Here is a 25,559-nt window from a genome sequence, read left to right as displayed (position 1 = left end):
TAGTGGGCATGGATGATGGTTGGACTCAATGATCTTGAAGGTCTTTTCCAACCTAAATGATTCTATGATTCTAAGAGATCACTTCAAAATCACAGGGCTGGACAGGAGGTAAAGTAGGAAAGGGTGCAGGAAGGAAACAAGAACGCGCGAGTGCTTGTGGAGCAGGGCATGAAGAAAGGGAGCAAATGTGAGGAGCACTATGAAACCTTGGATCATTTGAGAATCACAGTATACAAATAAAATATGGAAAAAGCATTTTTGGCTCAGTTAAAACATACTTTTTAGCAGTAAGGGCCACTTTGACAACTGTAGAAGTGTAAAAAACACACAGTTGAGGAAACACGCAGCCATTAAGTATTTTAGAAATGCCATATTAAATATAAACTACTGTGGCTACATTGCTTGTCAGTTAATGTCACTCTGCACTGGACAGCAAACCTAGAAAAATAAGGTGTAGAAAGAGTAAGTTTATAGAAACTTACCCACTACAGGATGAGTTAGAGGACTCAGGAAGACCAACCATCACCCACAATACAGGTGCATTTTAAATAAAGCCAATGTCTGATCATTAAGCATGTAGGGGAGGAGGGAATACCTGAGTAATGGGAAAACCCAGTATCTGTGTTACAAGGGCATACTGGTGAGTGCAGGGCTAATACAGCCAGCATTCACCCCATCTTGCCAGCTCAGCACACTCCTTGTCGGCAGAGATGCCTCCCTCTGCAGCGGCCCAGCTATGCCTGAGCCAGGCTGGTGCTCCTGGAGGGCTCACAGCCAGAACTGCCTGCAGAAAAGAAGTCATACAGTGCCCAGAACCTCAAAAAAGGGAGAAAACAGTATCAAACCTGAAGCTGAGAAATTCTGTACAGATAAAAACACTCAGGAGTGCATGCCATTGTTCACAGGGACACAACAGTAGGTAATAAGCTTCTTTTTATACAATCAGTGAGTGACTTAATGCACACGAATTCATGTGCTGCAAGCCCAAGTTTTAACAAAGTGTAGAACTGGCAAACTAATTAACCAATTTACATTAACCTCTCTGAGTAATTCAGATTATTCTCAGAGAACATGCCAAAAAATCTGGGGCAAGGAAGGGTGAAATCTCACAAGCAAAGCATGAGCAGCCTTCACCACAGTCACAACTGCTCTTCTGTTCTTCAAAACCAGCATCATAAGAATTGCATGGAGACTCTCATGCAGAGCAGGACACTGAAACAGAGCTCCCCCTCCACATGACAGCCAGCAGCCCAGGCTGCTCGATGGGATATGGCTGGCCTGCACGCCCAGCACTGCTGGGGTCTCAGGGAGTCCTTTTGGAAAAGTTCTGCCCCTTATTTCTGCCTGAGGGTTCCCAGTGAAACCATACAACTATGCATCACACATCCAGTGCAGGAGACAGAAAAACTCTACTTTGCTCTTCTTTATGTCCAACAAACATGGGAGGACCATTAAGAAGGTAAGTAGAAAGTGCATAAATGAACAGGTGCTAAGGAGGCAATCAGCTTCCATCTCAAACTTATCCAGCCCTGGCATGAGTTTTGTCAAACGGCAGTACTTAACAGAGATTGAGTTTCAAAGAGGAAGTTTCAGCCCAAACAGAGAACTTCAAGCTTTGATTTATTAAATGTGGGCGGGGGGAGCACACACACATGAAAAGCATCACTTTTGTGTGTACATTTTAGTACAAATGAAAAGAAGGTGAATTTAAAAGCAAAATGAAGTGAAACTTGCGTATTACTTACGATAATCAGTGTGGATCTCATCTATTTCTTCCTCTGTTTGGTCCTTTGTGAAGGTCAAGCTCTACACAAATCACACAAATGTTTATTTACAGAAACAAAAAGATGATAAAGCTACATACTTTAAAACTAGAGACTTAAAACTGGAAGAAGGATCAGCTGTCTGTTTTTCCCCCACCAGCTCTTACCATCTCATCCACAAACAGTAATATATATTTAAAGCACATATGCATGCTGTCTTGCTTTGCTTTCACAAAGTCAACAGGACTAAGTCAAGCCACCCCATATAACACCCAGCATGTGTGGACCATAAAATATTTCCTAATACTGTGCAACAAACATGCTCCAAAAGTCACAAAAGTATCATATGTCATGGGAAAAGAACAGGCGCTATTGCTGATACGGAAGCAAGGAATTTGCTAGCTAAATCCTAGAGAATTCTAGGAAGGAAAATATTCCCCACACTGCCATGGAGGGTCAAAACCCTCCAATATGACCAAGGGAAACATTGCTCAAGAATTTTTATTGCAATCAAAAAAATGCTCCTACTTAAATGGTTTGGGCATAGGAACATCAGCAGTACACGAAGAACTGCCCACGACAAATGAGTGGTATGAGAAAATCATGTTGATTACAAGATGGTATATGCAAATTCCAACACACAACCCGGGAATATGGGAATTCCCATAATAAAGTGGTAGGCAAACATGTTCATTGCCCACTCTGCAATTTCCCCTAGCCATCCCCTGCTTTGAGAACAAAGAAAATTAGCTTACATTTTCACTGGTTTTATTAAATTCAAGCTGAATCCGAATCTTCTCATTCTTTTCCAGCTCTTTAACAACCTCTGCAACTGTTTGAAAATACAAGAAAGAGGTCATTAAAACAGGAGCTGTTAAATAAAAAGATGTAACAGCACTGAATGAAACTACCATGAATTTAAATTGCAAAGAGACAAACGGGCATTAGCTCTCTGACAGTGAAAACTCAGACTCCAGGCACAGGCAAATCCAAATGGCATGGTTTTGCACCAGTGCTCAGTGGGTGTTTGTTCATGCAGAAGAACTGCTCCCATCTGCAGCAGCTGAGCACCAGAGGCAGCACCCAAGACTCAGGACCAGGAGGCAAGGTCAGGAGCCGTGGGCCTTGGCCACGGTGCCTTGCAGCAAGCCCCATGGTGCTTGCTGGCAGCTGCCTCTCAGCCGCCTCCTGGCCTGTTGCTCTCACTCCCTTTGTATTAAATTCATGGGAAAATGTAGTCTTTTCAAATCCTATTTGAATCTTACTCTAGCATACTGTAGTGTTTCTGTTGCGCACAGGCATGTCTTTTATAAAAAGAGTTTCCATTTGATAATGTATCTTTCAATGGAAGATAAAATAATGACATCTACTGTTTATCTTATTTTTACCTCCAAGGACTACCTTCCAAGGCAACACAAAACTGTCTGCAGGCTTATGTCCAAAAACCCATAGTCCAAAGATGAATTACAACCTACTCTAACGATTAAGTCAGACACCTCAAAAGGATATAAACAGACATAACTCTGTTTGTTAACATTTTAACTAAAACTACAGCTATGCAGGACCCTGCAGGGTTTATTCTGACATTCACTTTCACAAATCTATTTCTACACCCAATCATTTTCACAGAGCTACTAGGGTACATATTAATTTTTATTAATATATAGTAATCTCAATATTAATATATTGGTAATAGTCATAATTAACAATAAATATAATATTAAAATGTTCATAAATATTAATTTATTAAAACAAACACTTTCACTAGACAGTAAAGTAGCCAGAGAACAAAAGCTTATTAAGCTGTGAAGCAATAAAACCTGTTCAAAACTGGTTTAAGCAAAATCCAGGAATTTGGCACCTATGCTTCCTCAGAAGCTCAGCTATTTGTATTATATAGTGACCTTAGGTTCACTGCCACCACTGAAAATGCCTGTCTGCATCTTAAGTGCAAGTTTAATAATTCACCCTTTATAAATAGGTACTGAGCCAGAACTCAGTAGAAGTTTTGCATTATTTAGGGCAAGCTTGGAGGAACAACACAGAGACTTGGTGCTACTTCATCACCAGCATCAAGTGAAGAATTGCCCCAAGAGCTGAGTACCTCCCAGCATGTTAAAGGACTAACAGAGAACTGCCTGTTCTGCACAGCATCAATTCTAGCACGCCTTGAGCAGACATGAGGCTCCACTCGAACCAGCATCCACTTCCCACACCAACCTTGCTGCGGTGTAATGGCAGCAGTGTGTTCCCAACCCCATGACCCTTCCTTTCCCCTCACCCCGAGCTGCCGCAGCACCCGACCAGCCCACTCCTCACTTTACTTCAAAACTGCTCTGCTCCTGTTTAGCCATCAGACAACAGCGTACCTCCACGGCCTACAGCAGCTTTACGTCTACTCCTGCTGCTGGGGGAACTCAGAGAGGGACTTTGAGAGTGTTTAACTAAATTTCCGAGATTAACATAAATCACAGCATGATTGAAATTCTGATACAAGAGCTGTTCTCTCAGACTTAAACAACAAACTCCCTAAACTGATATCATTGCTGAAGTCAAACACAGTCTTAACTCTGTGTGCTGGTTCTCATCCCAGAGACTTTCTGAAGTCCTAGAAAACAATTTTTGAAAGCATTTATGTTTATTTTCCAAAGTGCTCAGGCACAAACTAAGCAGTGGCACTTGGCACCTAAATCACTTGGGCACTTAACCTTCTTAGTCAGTTCTTTAAATGGTTAAAGGAGCAAAATGAAAAAGCAAATAGTGTTGGTTGCAAACTCGCTTTTCTAATACACTTGCTCCCACAATCCAAGCCAAGAGCTGGCAAGTGAAATCAAGATTTCAAGCCTAAAGTTTGGATGCTAAATTCATATTTATAGTCCTCAGTGACTGACTTTATTTTTCAAAAAGCACTGCATCTGGTGGTTCTGCCTGTTTAATAAAGGAGATGAACACCAAAAACATACTTTATTTCTGAAATGCCACAGTAGAAGTTGTGGATATTCAGCATTTCTGACCATCTGATCACATACAAAACCACATGTGCATGGAGCTAACATATGAGCTTTTAATATTCACTTGAAATAAATACTCCCCTATACTGTCAAATTTGTTAAATGATAACCAACAAATTAAGTGGGTTTTACTGTGTTCAAATTTGGCAGCCTTCTCAAAGGGTAATTCTCACCCCTGGCCCCAAATTATTCCTGTTACAGATAAGCAACAAATAGCAAATGTAAAGTTTAGCTGCGCACCTGCAGTCGTATGCTATCTCATTCACAGAGCTGCTGGACCTAGCTGTGCACGAGCAGCTCCTCAGGTCCCAGCTCTCTGCCCTGCCCTGCCTGCCCATTCAGTTCCCAACAGTCCCACTGCCAGCGAGACCAAAAATTTATCTGGTCCAAATAGTTTCTGAGCCCTTCAATACACACAAAAACATTCAGAATTGTTTACAACTTCTGGAAGAAGTGGTGAACTTGTGCTTCAGGAGTTAAGTCTCTCCGTAAACATGAAAATTAAAGAGATCAAACTGAGGATGAGGAACAGTATTTCTCATCTCTCTGCCTTTGAAGTAACCAAGACCAGCTCTCGCCAGCAGCAGGACTGAACTATTCTACAGACCTAGCAGACAGCAAGCTACATCCTCAAACCAGTGCAGAACATGCAATACCAGCTATATGAGCATTTCCAGGACACTAACAGCTGCGCAGCTCCCAGGAGAGTAATATCATACCATGATCCTGTTAGAAATTTCTTTAAAAAGAATGTTTGCCATGAGCTTCTAATCAAATAGAAAATAATATAACTATAAATCTGATGTCTATCTCTCACCCACACACACCAGTGTATTTGTGCTGTTACTTATATCACCTGCAGAACTGAATTGAGAGGTAACAAATGACACATCTTTTTTAAAAAGATGCACATTTTCACCTTGTATAAAAGAGGATATAACAAGATGAGGTGGTACAATTCTCCCTCTAGCTCATACATGCTATTCAAAATTTAAAAAACTACCACACTGCCTACAAAACCAGGCAGCAGAAATACGCTACTCAGATCTCATCATCCCTACTCCAGTGCTGGCATTTTCCAAGCATTAAGCCTGAGCACATGCAAACAACAGACTGCTGTTTAAAGGAAGTTTATATGGCACTCACATTAGATACTAAAACACAATCTCCTTATATATAGCATTAAACAGCTGTATGGGGTAGTCTTGAGTTTAATTGTATAAAATTGCTGCCAAACACCTACATTGATATAAATTCCAGCAAAAGATTACCACTTTCTTATTAATTCATTCTACTCTTACCTATCATCTCCAAAAAGAATCTAATTTTGAAATTAAATCGAATAACAATATAGAAGTCTCAGTGTATAGGAGGAAGAGAACAAATTCAGAACAAAAGATGAATTTATAATCTATTCACTTACTAAGAACCTCAGGCATTTCCAATTTTTTGACTAAAAGCCTCAGAGTCTAATTTGGAGGCACTCATTAAAATACAAAGACAATAAAAACACAACATTTTTCAGAACAGGGCTAGTAAATCAGGAAGTCTCAAAGAATTTCAACACAAATTTACATCTTGCTAGATACTTCCAGATTATAGCAACACACTTCTGGTTTTCATTGAATTTCCTTTTTTTTGCATTGATCTTGATTTATATAAGATAAATTCTTCCAGCTCCAGTTTTCCCAGATATTCAAACCAGCCTTATTCCTACCCTGAGAACTAAGAGAAGGAGCAATGCATACAAATAGTTTGCGATGGTAACAACTTCCCTATAATTTCTAATTTACCTGATTTGGGATTTAGAGAATCACATTGAGCATTATACATGTGCACAAATTCTTGGTGTCTTTTAATAAGCTGTTGTCGGGTCCCATGGGTAGACAGACCATGTTCCTTTAGTTTCTTCTTCAAATCACGATCAGAGAGCAAGTTGTAAACAACTTTAGACATAGGCTTCCTTTTGTGAGCAGAACTGCAAGAGGAAAGGAAACAAACTTTTTTTAATTAATACTCCTATGAAAATCAAAATACTGACTTACATTTTTACAGGGTATTTCACCCACTCTGGGTAAGAAATACCTGCAAGAATTATTTCAGCTATGACAGACACACAACCAATTACACAGTGTATCACAGATGCAACAGCAATAGCTCTAGGAAGCCAGAACACTTTTTCCATCCACCACAAAGAAAATTTCAAATGTGCAAAAAAGCAGTAGGTCTAGTTTGATTTTCTTTAGGAAACGATGCAAACACTACTCATGTAACAAGTACTGCAGCTCAGTTTTTAGTATCTACAGCAAAGGCTTCAGAAGCACATCAGCAAACACAGTATTGTTCATCTTCATTAGCCTTCATTCACTCTGAATTCAAAAGGAAGGATACTGAATTCAGATTGCTGAAATCGGTTTTCCACCCAAGGACTGTCCATGTCTTGCCTGAATCAGTTGGTGAAATTTTAAAAGCATTACAACTGCAAGCCAAAATGTGAATTAGGAGATTTTTCAACTTTCTGAGAAAATGACTTCGAGAAAGATAGTCATGTACCTGAAAGCAAATCTGTAGTTCCCATCTAACAGAAGGGTAGTTTGGCAATACAGAAAGTGACATTAAAGAGAATTAATAATGGTCTCAGACAAGTAACATCTAAAACCAAAATTCACTCCTTCACACTGCCTTATGTCAGAAGAACTCAACATTCCTGGCATAGCTACGGAAAACATCTTAATTACAGGAAACTGCTATAGAAAATTCAAGTCCTGCTACAACTTTTGTCATCTAGAATTAGCAGAACAGTTTCTTTCTGCACAAATTAGCTCAGTCTTTCCTACTACACCTCCTGGTGAAATACACTCAAACTAGCCAACAAAATCCGTCTACTGCCTCACTCATCTTCTACAAATTAAATAATTTATTAGTTACCGAAGAACAGCATTTAGTTAGACACTTTTCTTCCTGCAGCAAATTAAAGTTCACCTGCACTGTTCTGAATTACAGAGAAGTTAACAGCTTTCCATTGCAAAAGCATGAGACTTATTTGAAAACTGTGTTCAGCACTTTCAACTTACCACATTGAAAATAAATTTCAAAGTAAAAAAAAAAAGCTTACACAAAAATTGTCATTAATTCATGTACTCTCATATAGCCCCTGTAGAATAGCTAGCAAAAAAAAGACACGTTACCACAATATACTCTTCAGAAAAGACTTTTTTCAGATTCTTTTTGGAAATATAAAAAAATTCATTGAATAATTAAATCTTTTGAAAGTCCTTAAAAAGCTTTCACCAGCAGCATGACCTAGAAGAGTGACAACTGCTTTGGGAGCAGACAGCTACGTGAAAACAATTCACAACAGGTTTGAATCTTAATATTGGTGGGTTTTTTTCCCCATCCTTGAGAAATGCAGTGTTCTTTGTGAACATAGACTTACCTGTTGTAATTACTCCGGTGCAGGTTTTGGGGACTAAATTATCACTTCCGCTGAAATACTACTTAACTTAACATAGCATGCCATGTGCTCCTAATTTGAGAATAAACAGAGCTAAAATTCCTCAGAGAACTACAGATATGCTGTTACTGAAACCCGAACAACACTGCCATAAAACAAATACATTGCCAAAAAGCCAGCATTTAACACACAATAGCCAGTCCCTAAGGAGAAGTATCTTGCATGATACTTTCTTAAGATCCAAGTAGTCTAGATAAAATAAGCAAAATTTTGAATTCTGTTAGGGACATGGGCTTGACACCAGAGAAAGATCTGGCTTTTATTTCCATTCATTAAGAACAGAGAAAACACTAAAAACATCCCAAATGAAAATTAAAATGTAACATCAGATTTCAATAATAATTTACCATTTATTCATCTTCAAAGTCCTTTAGCTTACAGATTGCATTCTAAGCATGACTGGGCAAAATAAGAGCTTTAACATAAAATTACTTTCTAATTCAAGGTTCAGAGGAATTAGAAATACAAGCATGCAAGTAAAACCGCATGCAGTAAAAGTCCCTCACAGTTCTTAAGTCTGAGCAGTTAGAAATAATAATGGCCTAAATTTATGCTAGTAAGTAAAACAAACTGAAATCTACACTTCTGATGTGAATGTGGCGACCGTGACAAATTCTAGGGCGGAGGCAAAAAAGTCAAAGGCATGCATTAATCTCATGGAAATTGAGATCTTAAAGAAACAACCTTGACTGGGGCAACTTGAAAAGAACCACAGTGATCAGAGTAAGATGCAATTTTTATTTTTTAACTTGACAGCTAGTGAAGCAATTGTCTTTTGGCCCATCTGAATTGAGGGAAGCAATTCATTCACGAAGTGAAAAATGGGAATAAGTGTTATCTAAATAGAATTTTAATGCTAGCAAGCAGAAACATGATGAGAATAATGTACAGACTAAGTTTTACTCCCTGTGTTGAATTCTTTAAAACATTGTCCAGTGTTTTCTTGCCACTAAAAGTCAGAAAGTTATATACATACCTTCTTGAGAGGGGAAAATCACCACTATCATATTTATACAGTGATTTTAGGGTGATCTACAGGGCAGGTAACCAAGAAACAAACACAATCCACTGTATTATAACCCATCAACTAATATTTCTTATTTCAGCAGTGCAGAAAAATGGCTACATGAATATGAAAGTTATTAAGGTTGTTTCTTACCTTCTGAGGCAGTCCTTCTTCTCTTCTCTTGTCAAGCAGCTATCCAGATGTTTGTTTATATATTGCTCTGGAATAGCAACCTGACAAACAGGACAATCCACTGAAAGCAAGGAAGAAGGAATTTACTAGTGGGTATATTATGCAAAGAGCAAATGCTTTAATCTGAAAAACTAATTGTTGATTGAAGAAAATGAAAATCCAGAAATCCAAATTTCTTTTTTTGAAAAAGATCTAGCATGTCTATCCAGAATCTTCATTTTCAGCTCTCATTTTCATTCCAGAGCACGTATTTCCCTCTCTGTGTAATATCAGAATAGCTCTCATCTTCCCTGCAGTCAGATGGAATGAAATCTCTTAATAAAAATCTAGAGTAACACACATACTACACGGAAACATAGGGGCTAAGATAAACTTAAGCATATTTCCACGCTAATGTTTTTCACTTTTGCAGTATTTCACTCCTAAATAAAGGAAGCTGCTTCATTTTTATAAAACAGTATAGCACAAACTTTATTCATATTAACATAATGTCCCAATCTATGGCTCTCAACAGGACTGTCAAAACATGAGTTAACTCAGCCTCACAGGAATCCTATGATCCAACCATGCCTCATACTCATTTCTTGGTAGAGATAACTAGATTCTGTGACCTGGGCTCAGAGGCTCACAAACGCCCTATAGCATAGTCCCACCCAACTCAGAATTCTTCTTGCATCATATTTTCAAGAACCACCTAACAACATTACCTGTAAAGACAGTCAAAAAACACAGACTTAAAATATTCATCTTTAGCAATCACACTATGTCAAAAACAAAAGGCTAAGTTTAAATGAACAGTATGAGAAAAAGATCCTTTAACTGCCATTGTCTGTATTAGTATGAAGGAAGTCGGTGTTAATTTAAAAGACAAAACAAAAAACAACCTATGCAAAACACTGTGAAACGTTGTGGGAATTGAGTTATCTGGTAACATTGCTTTGCAATTCCTGACTCCCATGACATCACATTCTAGTCAAAGGTAAAAAAAAAAAAAAAAATTTGGGACAGTAACATAACACAATAGTTCCGAGCAGTGTATTATTGTATTTGAAATTAACATTTCAATTCTTAACACAGGGACAATACTTACTAAGACCACTTCAGCATTGGCTCATTTCAAGTCTTTCATTTATACTGTTTGACTGACTACTTTGCATTTGTGGAAATAATTTCAATGGAATGCATGCTCGAGGATTTAATAAGGTCATAAAATGGTAAGCAAGGGAAAATTTCAATTGCTCAAGAATAAATGAGCAGTAAAATTTCATATGAGTTTTAAATTACTAACGCAAGCAAGTCTGATGCATGAAACTAGGAAACTTCTGGCTAAGTTGATGCCCTTTTCATAGAGCTACTTTTCTGGCTGTATTACATCTTTAAGTAGTATTTACCCAGCTAATGAATAAATATGAACTTCAGAGTTCCAGTTGAATAAATTGTTAAACAAAAGAACAGATGAATATGAACTAATAAGAATCAGCGTTGTACTCCTACATGGTCTTTTATTTTAATTTAGGCTTTTTAATTGGGTCAATAGGATGACTGCCATCATGTCAAAACTAAGAGTATTCTCTCATTTTATTGTAGTTTATTAGTATAAATGGGCATTTTCATGCTTCAAAATAAATTAATCTTAACACTGTAGAGTTACAGAAGAATAAAGCAGATTACTTTCTTCTGGAGAGTGTATGAATAGGAATATTAATAAAACCGAAGCCACGATCATTTTGATTGTGGGTACATCCCTCAAATAACAAACACATTATAAAATACCTTGCTTCTGGGTACTTAAGGATAGCAGAGCAGAATGAACATCAATGTTGTTTGTCTAGTCATTAAGGGGAAGGAGAAGAGAAAATGACTTCATTTTTTACTGAGTAAGTCTGTTGTGCAACTATTGTTTTTTAGAGTTGTTACTCAAAGCAAAGGAATCTGTAAGAGTTGAACTCCATTTAATTACTTGGCATCAGCCCAAGCTTTCTCATCAAGAATATGCTTGCAGCAGAGCTGTGCCACATAAGCAGTAATCTGAATGAAGCATAGTCCAGTTAAACGGGAAGCATCTGAACATGCCAATGCAGATCAGAACAACGCAGAGAAATGAGATGAATGCCACGTACGGAAGGTACTCTCTAACACATACGGCCAACCTCAACCATGGACTTGGGGAAGAGAACAAGACAAAACCAAAAATTAAGCATCTCACCTTTCTTGACTACTTTTACCACAGATGTAGAAGGCTTTTCATGACTTTTGGTGCACTCAGGACTCTCTTGTGATCCCACTTCATTGTCTTTACCATCAACCTCTGCAGAACTGCTGTAAAGGTTATGGTGTTCCTCAGTTTTGAAAATCTTCTGATCTGTTCCTGCCAAGCCATCTGCCCTTGTCGAGGTGCAATCTTCTTCCTTTCTCAAGAAATTGTCGATCACTGGCACCTCTTCTTTTACAACTGGCCAAGAAACAGGACTCCTAACGTGGCTTTTGCCAGCTGAACGCCTGCTACAGGCCAATGGAGATGAAATCAGTGGAGTATCCAAGACCAACTGGAACAGCTGTTTTCTAGAAGCATCCAGAAGACAACATGCAGTTAGCTACATTGGACAGTGTTAGCTTTTTCTTTGAGAAGAAACCAGAACGAAAACAGATGGAGCTCTTCCTCCATTCCTTCCTCCCTCTTGGCCTTGCTCCCATGCAGCGCTAGGCAATTAGCTAGCCCACATAAACCAGGAGCAGAAACACATCAGCTGAGCCTCACCACACTCTACAAAATCTAAGAGTTATCTTCCTGACTTTCAAATAAAATAAATTACATTTTGCAAATGTAATAAAATGCCTCTCAAAACATCACACAGAACACAGTAAAGAACAAAAAGCTTTCCCCCTTACTTGAAGATGGTAGATGATCATTTTCAAGTCAGGGTACTTCAAGCACTGTGTCACATAGCTTGTGACAGAGGCTCCTGAAACCAAAGAGCTTAGCAGAAATTATTGCCATATTCCTTCTGTCCCTCCTTACTGTGGGTCTCCTTAGCACAGCTGCTCACTGCCCACCCAGCTGACCACACCCCCTGCACGCTTGCCAGGTCTTGAGATTTAGCATCTGGTAACCCAAACTATTTCGGACCCGTTTCATCAATGATCAGCCAAAGAGCGCAAACCCTCCATTCTTTTCTCATATAAAATAAGGGGAAAACATAACCACCCTCAAGAACAGCCCACTCAGCCCACCAGAACACTTACCACAGATCTACACATGCTTTACCCCCCACTTGTACTCCTTACCCTCCTCAGGGCTAGCAAATGTCAAGACATGAGTTAAACAGAAGTCTCTTTTCAAAGAAATGACTTGTATTTTATTGGCAGGAACACAGTAGCAGCAGAAGGCTCATTTTTCTGTCCGTCTCATTAGTACTTTTAGCTTCAAGGTAATACAAAGTCACAGTTGTCCTACTCAGGCAGTTGCATAAGACCTTAAAGACATGGGGTTTTTTCCTACCCCTGTCCCAGGGCTTTTTGCAGAATCCTCTTTATTTTACTATGTATTTTACACAGCTCAATCTAAGATAAATTAAACCAGAGACTGCATTCTTGGCAGGGAGATGGCATAGAAATGCAGCTGTCTAGTCTGTCCACATACTTTGTGGTTCACTTTCACTCCTGTATCATCACAGGTAGAGGAAAGGCTTTCCCAGCTAACATCAACGATGGACAAACCACACATCCCACTCTTATCCACTACTACTTTGATAAGAGTCCTCCACATCCTGAGGGTCACAATGAAGCTGGTATCATCCAGCCAAAAACAGCCGGCAGAAGTACACAAGCGGTCATTAACCTCTTCGCCTTTAATTCACTGCTCCATCATCCCTTCAACCTGCACACCATTCACTTGCTGAGCTCTCCAAGAGTGCAAAGCCTGCACAGCTGCCCAGGTGCTCATCAGCTTTCTCCCTGACCTGCTGCCATTCTCACAACCACCACCTGCCAAGCCTCAGCCTGCTGCATCGTCAGAAGTCCTACCCAAAAAAAAAGGCAACTACCAAAAAAAATGTTACCATCTACAGGCTCTGACAAACTGGGACAGCTTACAAAAAATGGAAAATCTTAAAGGAAAGGCAGCATTTCTCTAACAATGAATAGAGGAGATGGGTTCACCTCTATGAGACACTCTGTCCCCACTTCCTAAGTGGGGTAGGGAATACCTTCCCTTCCCTTCAATTTGTAGCAGGATAACACAAGAGGGAGGTACAGGAATAGGGATAGCCTTTGAGGATGCTGAGGAGACTAAGAGCCTCTACACAGAAAGGCACTAGGATTTTTACTACTGCCATTGCTCAGCAAGTGCATGCTCTTTATTTAAATGTCACAGCTCTACAGATTTGATTGTGACACAATTCACTGCACCTGAGGTGACAAAGACTGTAAAAGTTGAACAGCTGTGGTTCCTCAACTTGCGAAGTTTTTAACTCAGGAAGAATAAGTAACAGTTGAAATAATTTGGATTGCTATTCCTTTTCTGTAAAGAAAAAAATTTAAAAAGAAAAAAAAAAAGGGGGACTGTGGGTGATGTACCTACAGAATGTGCACTGCCATAAAACTATTTCTTACAGCACTTTCATGAAGACACAAGGCCCATAAGAAGTCTGAAATGCACCTATGCTCTCAGATTTTACAGCTGAAGACATTTCAGTATTGGGTAACTACTTAGAAAACTTTTCAGTCTTTTCAGGTAAAGATTTTTCATGTCTAAGAATAACAGGTTAAGAACTGTCTGTACATATATCCTTTAAAAACAAGTTCATGTAAGTCACAAGGTAACCCCACAATTATACTAGTTTAAGATAAGTTCAGCATCCCAAACACTCTGCAGTGGTTATGTTCAAGTCAGATTCAGAAGCTGGATTTGGAGTTTAAACTTCCTGGATTACTGGATGTAATGACCACATCTGTCAGCGGGAATTCACATCTGTCCCAAGACTCTGACTTTCTGCAGTGCAAACAAGCGCAATTAGGTGTGGCAGCAAAACTATGCTTTTCTGTCTGCTCATGCCTAGATATGGACTGGAAGTTTTTAAGGTTAATTCCCTGGCTGACACAGAGTGGTCTAGCTACTGTTGGCGTAGGATCAGCTTCACGGGGAATCCAGGAGCAAGTTAATGGGAACATAAACAGAGTGCCTTCACACAGCTCTGTCCCACTCCTGCTTCACATTTGCTGTTCACGAGGGGTATATTTCCATACAGAAGTATCAGAAAGGTCTGACAGCATATCGCTGCTCACCACAGCCATTAGCAGCAATAATTGGTAGGCAAAGTATCTCATTTTACTGTAGATAAATGCACAGTATTCTTCAATTTAAAGATAACAAATTACAGCCTCAGAAGACTTGTCCCATCACAAATGGTTACATTCTATAATCAGGTTCAAAAGCAAACAAATTAGTTGCCTTTTATTCCTAATATATTTAGGCAAAGTTTAATCCTCAAAAGGATGCAGCTGGGTGTTCCACCAAAGATGTGCTCTTTTTTTTTTTTTGACATTTTTTCCCCTTTTTGAACAAGGAATTTATCTTTTGATTATGAAAAAAATGTCTATTTCTTCAGACTCCCCCAGGTTTTCATACAGGCAGCCTACCATTAATGTAGCTAATCGAAGTCAACATATAGTCTTATCATATTGTTCTTTTGGCTGTTAAGCAACTATTTTTACACAAAAGCCCAGCATCCTATGCTACAGCAAGCTAAATTCTGCATGGCTCAGATAACATAAAACAGATCCATAAGTACAATCATTTAGCATCATATCCGTTTAGTATTCCCATAAAGAACAATACAGCCCCAAAACGCAAAAATATCTGAACAATTAGCCAGTTGCCTATATTCATTGTCTTCATCTAGAGAACACAACTGATCTCCCTCATCTTTTCAGTGTATTTTCTATTGCTTTTGAGAGCTCTTCCTCTTGTCAAAGTAACACATTCTACTATTTGGAACCACCAATTACATCTGTTTATTTTTCCACAACATGCATTCACTAGCTAGAACATATTTCCCAGTGTGTTCACACTAGCTGACAACACTCTTAAAATTCAAACTTCACATCAGTTTATCTTTTCAGCAGACTCAAGACTGATTCATGTATCTTTTTCTTAACATTTTTTTTTCAGGAATTATCACAACAGTACAGCTTATAGTACCCCAAATTCTCTGAAGCAGACTTCAGTAGTCTTATCTGTCCCTCAGGAAGGCTACCAGGCCAAAACACATGTTTGGAGGTGGGCCTGGACCCGAACAGACTGCAAACCCAAGCAAGGGGCAGTTGACCAATTCTGATAAAGCCTGGAGGGAGGAAAGCAGCTCTGTGGCCAGCAGAAGCAGGCAGCAGACACAGAGCAAAAGGCTCAGAGTGCAAAGCTCAGCATTTTTGCAATGTGTCCTGTACATAAGGATAGACTTCTGAACTCAGGAGAGTTGCTCACGAGCTGACGGGACAGATTACCCAGATAGAAGACCATCTCACTTCAAATGCAAGTTGTTAATATTTGCATGAAGGCAGCCAGAATAGAGAAATCTTCCGAACAGAAATTTCAGGTTCTGTAATAACAGGTGTCTCAACAAAATACGATCTGGTATAAAACAAAGAGAGAAAATGAAAAAACAATACAAAAAACAAAATCTATCCTAACAATAATTTGATAATAAAGGTTGCTTTAATTACACCACTGGTCTACAAATAATCATACAGAGTTTTTCCTCGTGTTGAGGGATAAAGACTTACAAATAGACTTTCTGAAGGGATCTGATCTTGGCACAGAATCAATGGAAAGAACACTAGGACGAGAATATGAAAACTTGTTTGCCAAAACACACATGAAATCTCTGTATGCCTTTTTTTTTTTGGTGGGAAAATACAGAAAATGCTAGTACTAAATTCAAAAGAGAAGAGAAAAGTCCCAGACTGGCTTTTCCCAGAATGTGATATTTTGGGCCTGCTGAGCAGCTTCACTGGCTGTGTGATGACATCTAGTGGTCCCGCCAGATGGGCACCCCAAACCCGGGCACCCCAAACCCGGGCACCCCAAACCCAGGCACCCCAGGGATGGAAGAGCCAGAGCGCTGCAGGCACTCTTCGCACAGCCATGGGCTCTCTGACAGTACCTTTATCAACTGCCACTCTCCTCCCTCAATGCCAGAGCGAATTACTCAATTTCTCCTTATTCACAGAAATTCTGATAGTTGTTATAGGAGTGATTCGGACAAGCATGACTAGACTGGAAGATTTATCCATCATTCAGACACAGACAGCAGTCGAGAGAAAGCATGCAGTTGATGGAGAAGTCCACATCCTACCCATCACCAGACTGTCCGGCTCACTTAGAAACTGATTCTACTGGTAAACCTCAGGACAACACAATTTTCAAAAAGCTCTGCATTTTGTATGCAGTTTTCAACATTATCTATAATACCATTAAGAATTTAACACAGACTACTATCAGTTCTGAAAGGTTTTAGAAGATACAATTTTACCTTCCTGGCACAAAAAGAGTAAATGCATTACAGCTGACAAACCTCAGTTTAAGAGCACAAGCAGCACCCTTTGAAGGCTGAAAAGTGAATCAACAAGATGTTAGGGAGTCCTAACATGCACTCTTATAACCACTACCCAAATCCCTCTCTGAGACCCATCCTCTTTAATCGCTGCCTTGGGTTAGGACAGAGAGTTACACTTCTTTTAGTTTAACTAAAAATGGATGGTCATCTTAATACACTGTATACAGCATGCTCTCTCTGCCAGGCATGCTTTAATAAACAGTACAAACACCTTGTGAAATTTTTTTTCTTCAGATCTGCAAGACCCACAAAAAAAATTTCATTGTCCTCCTCCATCGAGATCCTGGTTCCCATTTTATGGTCCGTTTACTTCTCCCTTGCTGAAGCAGCTATGAAGTAGAGAAAGTAGGTGGGAATGTAGTGCTTCCACCTAAATAAATTCTGGGGAAGAGATGGAGTTGTGAATCTTCCTAGGAACAACTCACATAGGACGGTCCTAACTGTACTAAAGGACAATTTCTCTCCTTGAAATTCCTTCTCCAGTCTTCCTGGAAGTTCAATCAACATATTAGAAATGACAGTACCTGCTCTCTTGAGCACCCAGAGTAGATGTGTTTATTCCTCTGACTCACTAGCTGTCAAGTAACCCTGATTAGGAAACTAAGATATAAACTTGAAAGTAAAAACGTATGCATGAAAACACAGATAGTTTTCAGCAAGGAATAATTTTGTACTTATGGAAGTATAACTAATTTCTGTTGCTAAATTTTCTAACTAGGTGATGCAGAAACTGACAATTTTTAATCAAAATAATCTCTTTATGAGAGGACAATGAAATTAATTCCAAAACAACCCCAAAACTTTACATTTATTATCTTTGAAGACACTGGCCTCATTGCAACTGATAAAAACATTGTTCATAAAGGAAAGATGGCACAAATAGTACTCCCCGTCTTGCCCTCCCGACCTGGTCAGAGTGATGAATTCTGCCTGCAAAGCACAGCACAGGCAGCAGAGAGAAAGCTGAGCAAAGGTTGCTCTCACCCTGGCAGTAGCCTATGGGCATAATTGATCAGAGCAATGCACTCCCTTAACTCCCTCGCTGCTGAGGATCTTCATGTGCACTTGAACACAAGGGCAGGGCAATGTGAATTCAGACCTATCAAAGCCTATTCAAAACTGCTCCTCTACCCTTTCACACAGAATATAACATTAATGGGCCATAATGAATGGCACATCTTCACTTTTGCTGGGAAACATCAGGCTCCACCACTTTACAGGGAGGAAGCAGGACTCCCAAGACAATGCTCACTGAGCAGAAATGATCATGAAGGCTCTAATCCTGCAAACACATGTGCACAGGCTAAATGTTGAGCAAAAGTATAAATGGGATCAGCACGCAGGTTTATTTAGAATGATTTCCATTCCATGCACACACTGACCTTGGAGCACAGCTTTTACTTTGCTAAGTACTACCAACATTAACATTTTCTTTCCCTACAGGCCTGACTTCAGAAATGTGTTTGCATTTTGTGAAATACTGAAAAGATTTAAGGCCTAATTTTCATAAATGCTAAACTACCTGAGGCTCAAAGTCAAGTCAGGATGGACTTGAAGAGCTTAGCACATTTCAAAAATCAACCCCTAGACTTTGGATTTGTTTTGGGGAGAGCCAAAAGGAAACTTGGGGAAGGAGTAGGGGAGGACAGACAGAAGATTTGCCCTGTACCAATATTGCCAGGGCAGAAACCAACAATGCTCTTATGATTTAGTGATACTCATATCACATAACACTCTCCAGGCAAGTAGCATTCCCCTCAAACTCAGGACCATCTTCAAAGTAAATGCAATCCCAAGCTGAAAGAGGCACAAACACAGGGTGCCCAGCATCTGAAGTGACACAAGATTTACTTGCTATCTATATTCCTCCTATTACTCTGCCTTATTAAAGCAGTTATCTTAGTAAGCCACTTCTTGTTGGGCCTTTCTTACCAAGATCCAGCAAGAAGCCTGCACTGGCTCTCTCCCACCTCACCCCCCACCTGGTGCAGAACAGGACACTACAGCTTTTGTCTTATTGATTTAACTTTATGTTGTGAAATTGATTGAACTCCAAGTCACAGAAGGAAAGATTATTAAACTACTTTGACTGGTAAGATTTATACTGATCCATTAAAGCAGTCAAAAAAATTAACTTTTAAGATTCAATATCATAATGGATCCAAGTCAGCACTACTTGTTCCCTACAAAATTAGACATTACAAAAAGAAAAAAAAAAATATAGTAATCCATTTATCACTAGGAAACACCAAAGACAGAGTTCAAGCTAAAATAATGGAACTGTAGAATTTCAATTCTTCAAATAAAATCAATTCAATCTAATAGTGGTCATACAGAAGACTAGAACTTCATCACAGAGAAAGTCTGTCAAAAAAGCAAGCCATAAACCGAACTATGCTCCCTATCACTTACAAAGCCAAGAATCTCATTGACTTCAAGCTCCAAGTTCATTTCAGAGAAAAAGATGATAGTGTATTTGTCTCCCACAGACACAGGAATACCTGCAAAATACCTAGCAAATCATTGAGCTGCTTCTAATCAAAAGAAAACAGAGAGGTAATACAGGAAATCTCATATATCTAGTGGTAAGCATTTACTAAGTCATGCTTATTCTGTTGTTCCTGTTTTTTAAAGGGATGAGGAGATAAAAAATGAATTAAAACCAGAAAAGAAGATAAGAAATCCAGGTGAAAACACAATATTCCATTACTTCTCTCATCCAGGAACACTCACATTTGGGGTCCCTTAATACCTACATTTTTCCCATCCAGTGACTTCACCAAGAGAATTTGCTTGCAAGTTGACCATTCCCACCAGACAAAATCCTTCTGTTCAGAATTTCCCCTGCATACACAGGAAGGATCTTAGAAGAAAAGCTTTATTACCATTATTTTCCCCATAGAATCCTGGCACATCTGCTTGACTTCCTACATGTTGGAAGAGACTGTAACTTAAACAGCAGCTAACCAGAAGCAAAACCAAATTAAGCTTACACAACCCCAACACACCACCCGAGTGGACAGTAGTAACATTCAGCCAGAAAACTGTAGGATTTTTCCAAAAGCGTCACCATTCATGTCTGACAACGTTTCTGTGACACCACAATTTTTTCACTCAGTCCTCACGCTTCTCCTTGCTCTGCTCCTCTACAAGGACTCAAAGCCTGGTCACGCAAAGTAAGTCACACCTGCCTTTCCAGCTGCCAAACCAGAGAGAGTATTCATAAAATTAGAGTATACCTTGCAGAATTAAAGCTCTTTACTAGTTCATCTAATGTCCGGTTATTTTTCAGGTCAGATTCCGAGACTGCCTATTAAAAAAAGAAAGAAAGAGAAGGGGAAAAAAAAACCCAAACACAAACATTCGAATGCAGTGAAAACAATAAGTACCCAGAAAATGTTCAAGTGATCAATAATTTGTTTCTTGGATCAATGCCTCCACTACCCCCCAATAAAATTGCTATGTGAATGAAGATGCAAACTAAAATAACTGCCTTAGAATTGTAAGTCTGGGAAATAATAGGTAATAGATAAAACTGAAGCATAAAGCTAAAGCAGCAAAACCCAGTGTACCCAGTCTCCAACAATGCTTTATTGTAGCCCGTTTTAATTATTTTGAAAACCAAACCAAGGACCCCAAGAATGCAATAAGAACCTTAAGCAACAAGGCATGAAAACTGATGAAGGGAAATGTTAATCTTCTGATTATGGAATGAAAATATGAATTACGAGATGGCTTTGTGCATTTAACTCATACTTTTTAAACAATTTCTGATTTTCATGTCTCTGGCTGCCTCTCTCTGCTCTTCTTTTTTTACAAAGCTTTTATTAGTCTTGCTCATATCAATACCTGTGATTTTTAAGAAGGCAGTAGTAACATGTACTCCATCAAGTAGTCTGCACTTGTTTGAATGTTTAAAAACTAGCAAAGCTACAAATAGATCTGTTTTCCAGTCTTGAAAAGTCTAGTCTGGTTCATGCTTCAGAAACACAGAAGAAAATTACTTCTATTTTGCCAATATTCCTGAAGTGCCATTCATTGTTTTTAGGCAGCCTACCATTTTTAGGAGTTCAATAAAGCCCAATTGGCTTAAAATAAAAAGTTAGATGAAGGCCTAGAATAAATTGCATTCTGTGTTCTTTAATCAAAAAAGGCCTTCAAGTCAGATCTTAATAATCACCCACCTGCAGAGCAGGCCTAACCTGCCTGTAGTGCTTTTCACATTTAACTTAATTCTCATGGCAAACAGCTCCTCTCCCTGGCACATAACATAGTCCTCTCATCCCCAAAAAGGCTACATGGTACAGTCAGTGAGTTCTAGGACTAGGTGGTCTGTGGACACTTCTAAAGGCTCCTTGAAAGATGAAGTGATGCCACTTAATCACATAAAATTTAAGTGCTTAAATTTCAGCATTCATATTTTAAATGATGGTGTATTTTAACAAAGTAGGAGGCAATCTTAAATGTTTCACAACAGATTGCATACACAGCTCTAAGCCAAAACCCAGGTTTGATGCTCCATCTACTTCTGCCTATGCTGACAGAAGAGGAGCTCTGTACCAGGAGAATTCCAGTTGTAAGAGCACCACACTTTGCCCAAAGAGCTGCTCACCAAAAGTAAAGGTGGTAATATATGACCAGAATTAATTATTTAGCATAGTCCAAAGGGAAAAGGTCCTGAGATGCAACAAAAAAATAAAACAAAAACAAGCTGAGGAAAAAAAAAACCACTTACCACACAGCATGTTGGACACTGAGTTTTGTAGGACAAAAACTTGCGTATACAAAGGGAACAATCTGGAAAAAGGAAGTACGTCATTTTTAAACAGGCATTCTTCCAAATGCAGTTCAACATCTTTACTAGTAAATTTCCTTTTTGTAAATATATGCAAACTATTCCACAAAACACCAATATTGAAAATATACCATTTTTCCACAGTATTAAGATTATCGTTGTAGCCAAAAAAAAAAAAAAATCTGTATTTTATGAAAGCATCTTTCAACATTTAATCTCAGTCCCTCTGTCAAGACGTTTACTTTTGTTTCTTTAACACAAGACAAGAAAACCTTAGTCTGCTACCACCACTAAAAAGCAGTGTGTTTGCACTGCTCACTCCCCCACCACTGCTTTTTTTTTTTTTTTTTTGACATGACTGATGTTGGATCACTTTCATATTCCTGCATAGCCCCAGACAAACTCTCTAACCCCTCTTTTTCCCAGGTGTTTCTTCCCCTTTCCAAAACGATACCATCCTGTTGTTGAGGGAAAAGGTTAAAGAGGATGGGAAACAGCACTGGAACGCTAACTGAGAGATGGCTTAAATGTTTCCCAGGAAAAGCAAGTCATACCACCATCACAGGATGGTAGTGTGTTTGGTGAAATATGCCATAAGCTTCATTTTGTCACAGTGTATTCCTGAATTTATTCTACCTTCTCTACTTATCTGTGAGCTTTCATAACCACTTCAAGATACAAAAAGTTTCATCACTCTCCAGCAAAACAGATGCTCACTTACTAGATCATTATTGGTCAGAGCCTCAGCACTTAACACATTTAGCAACAGCTACCTAAGCAGATATATTTCAAAGACTCTGTGAAGGAGTCTGAAAAGCAGCAGGAGCATTCATGCACTAATTCAACACTTAAAACTGCAAATCCATCAAAATACTCAAAAATTACATTATATAGTAAGATGTGATATGGGGGGAAGGAAGACATTAAAAAAAAAACATCAACTGAATGAACATGAACCAACTTACAGATCTAGCCTGCCAACATCCGACACCCAGTCACCTTTAGTAAGCAATGGGACTGACCTATGTTTGCAGCCATCACTGCTCATAGCCAGAGTAGCTGGAGTATGTTCAAGGACAATTAAGCTCTTAATCTTAACGTTTGTGCCTAGGGCTGTCTCTAGGCCCAGGCAGAGAAGACAACAGGCTCACAATTCTGTCCCCAGCCCCTTCTACCCCACTCGCCTCCTCTTCCAGCGGCTGCTCCCAGCACCAGCTCCATCCCTTGCTGGAGGGCAGCACCCTGATGGCAGAGGCAACAGAATGCAGAGCTCAACCACCGCCTGCCACCAACCCCTGGCTGGTTTCAGCCGTTGGGGCTCCTCAGGAGAGCAGCACATTTTAACACCCCTGTGCCAGCGGTCATACCCACAAGAAGCAGACCTGGCAGTGATAACCTCTTACACTACCTCAGCATGGATGGACAGTGTTTGTACTCTCAGACTGAAAGTGTAAGAAATCTCAGGGCCACAATCCACTCTGCCCCTGGTGAGATGTCCATATTAGAGAAGACATTCATCTTCAGATGCTATTATTATGTGAAAGAAATACGAATGGTACATCTATTCTGCCACTAAATATACAATCTGAAGCACTGTGAAAGTTAAACACCTGCTGTCAAGAGAGCTACTGAATGCTACCAGTCAGCCAAGAAGGAGCACAGGAGGAATTTTAAGTAGCTATAGGTGCAAACAGATTATAGAGATGTCTGGAAGCCCTGCAATAGATCATTAAGAAAAAGAGGAACAGAAAAAAAATTTGCAAGCAAATAATTACTCATTAATGGCAGAGGGCTTTTTGCTGCAATTGTACAATCTCAGTGGACTGAAGAGATTACACAGAGACAACTGAATAGGAAATACTTCACAAAAATCTTGATTTATTATAGAAAACTTAGGCTTTCTGAAATTTGCAGGGGGAAATTAAATGTGTGATCTGTTAAAAAAAGAAGGTAGACAGATTCTTTTCAAAGTTAAGGGCCTCTGAACCCAGCTGTGTCACAGGCAGGCTCTAACACCAGCTACTGTAGAGAACTTCCAACGCTCCCCACAATAAATATGCTGTTTTCAATGGTGATAGTTTTGCCAAGCTAAACTAAATTTCATTGCCAAGCTACAATGTCCTCCTTCATGTAAGGAAGAGGAAGTACTATAATTTCTGAACAAAACAATTATAAGCATTTATTTTAATGTGAGAAAAGGCAAGGTACTTCCCCCTAATCTCAGTCTCAGTAAACTGCTTCACTACCACGTTCCAGCAGATATCAGCCTGAGGCAGACAGAGCAGCATGGAAAATTTTAGGTCATAACACTTAATGCTTTCTGCCATACAGCTCTGCATTTTTTTTTCTGCCCTCAAGATGTTACGAAAGATACTTAAATGAAGAATTGTAGGAATAGGTGGCATTTAAGTGCATTAATCCAGACGATGTGTTTGTGCTGTCAGAAGGTTGCAGCTGTAACTGCACAAGAAAAGGCTGCTGGCTGCTTCACAGCTTCCATCCAAAAGAGCTCCTCAGAGGCAAACATCCTTGCTGGCTAAGCCACAAGCAGAACTGCTACATGTTTTATAAAGGAAATGAAGGATCGGTAATCTCTGCTCTACATGCCAGTAAATAATAAATGGTCAAATGGCGACTTGTCTCTGAAACTCTAAAGAAGAAAACTCTTTTCTGGGGACATTTTTCAATAGTTTTCTGTCACTTAGCTAAGGTGCAAGAGGATTTTGACAGCCCATAGAGCCCACAAGGTCATTCTCCAGTGTTGTGTTTCCTGGGATAGATGTATGAAGACCAAACCATTCACTCAAAATTTCTTTGAGTGCACCTTCTTCGGCCCTACCTGTCTGCCTTAATCTGTCAACTGAATGACAAGTCAGACTTAAATGGAGTCACAGGGCCAAGACACACTCCCATCACAGCCACCCCTGTACTCCCTGGAATGTATGGCAAGGTGCGTTTACATGAAATGTGTTAATTCTAAGTTCCACAAAATCACAGGATAGAGGGAAGAATGACACACCCCCCCTCTGTTGGCTTGCCACAAGTGCCCCATTTACCTTTGCTCCTACTCAAGCAATTTTTATTAAAACTGATGTTTCTGTGCAATTTTTATTAAAACTTCAGTAAGTTTAAACTGCAACCACCCAGTCAACAGTGATGTATTATTGACCCTCCATAAAATACCTTAATCGCAGGGTAGGAGGCACAGATTTACAATGAAAAGGAAGTAACAGTTCTGTGTTGACCTCTATGAATTTAGTCAGTACTCATGAAGTTAGGACAGCCCCGCCTTGAAATTCCTTCAAGAGCAAGGAATTTCCAGACAGCCCTTGCGCGCGAGAAGGAATTGTGCTCCTACCGCCGTACTTACAGTTATGCGAGCACTGGGGAATCATCATCGCGATGCTGAAGTAATCAAAGCATATCCCACACCGCAACAAGTCATCCACTGCCTGCAACAGAAAACCGAGGTCACCGAATAGCTCACGGGGGGGACATCCTGGGCCAACGGCAGGCTAGCGAGCGCCCGCTTCCAGCCCCGTCGTCCGTGCCTGTACGTTCTCACACCACGCACGTCAAGTCAAATCGCCGGCACCAGGCGAGGGCGGAATTCAGTCTCAGGGCCCTTACGGTCGGGAGCCCCGCGGCGGGGCCGTGCCGGGCCG

General features: G+C 39.7%; 1 protein-coding gene across 1 annotated transcript in view; it reads right to left on the bottom strand.

The window, feature by feature from the left end:
* Positions 1-25,509, bottom strand: part of RAD18 (RAD18 E3 ubiquitin protein ligase) — a 63,142-nt gene extending 37,633 nt beyond the window's left edge. The window contains exons 1-8 of the mRNA XM_010570311.1: positions 25,265-25,509; positions 21,835-21,896; positions 20,339-20,409; positions 11,693-12,048; positions 9,448-9,547; positions 6,568-6,752; positions 2,519-2,595; positions 1,746-1,806 (exon numbers count right to left, since the gene is read on the bottom strand). Coding sequence (XP_010568613.1) covers positions 1,746-1,806; positions 2,519-2,595; positions 6,568-6,752; positions 9,448-9,547; positions 11,693-12,048; positions 20,339-20,409; positions 21,835-21,896; positions 25,265-25,292 — 940 coding nt within the window. The 5' untranslated portion in view covers positions 25,293-25,509. The remainder of the gene's footprint in view (positions 1-1,745; positions 1,807-2,518; positions 2,596-6,567; positions 6,753-9,447; positions 9,548-11,692; positions 12,049-20,338; positions 20,410-21,834; positions 21,897-25,264) is intronic.
* Positions 25,510-25,559: the final 50 nt, after the last annotated feature.

Source organism: Haliaeetus leucocephalus, unplaced genomic scaffold (assembly GCF_000737465.1).
Source record: "Haliaeetus leucocephalus isolate CR32 unplaced genomic scaffold, Haliaeetus_leucocephalus-4.0 Scaffold2, whole genome shotgun sequence".
Classification (NCBI taxonomy): domain Eukaryota; kingdom Metazoa; phylum Chordata; class Aves; order Accipitriformes; family Accipitridae; genus Haliaeetus; species Haliaeetus leucocephalus.
The sequence above is the reverse complement of the archived record's forward strand: the minus strand, read 5'-3'. Positions and strand labels throughout refer to the sequence as shown.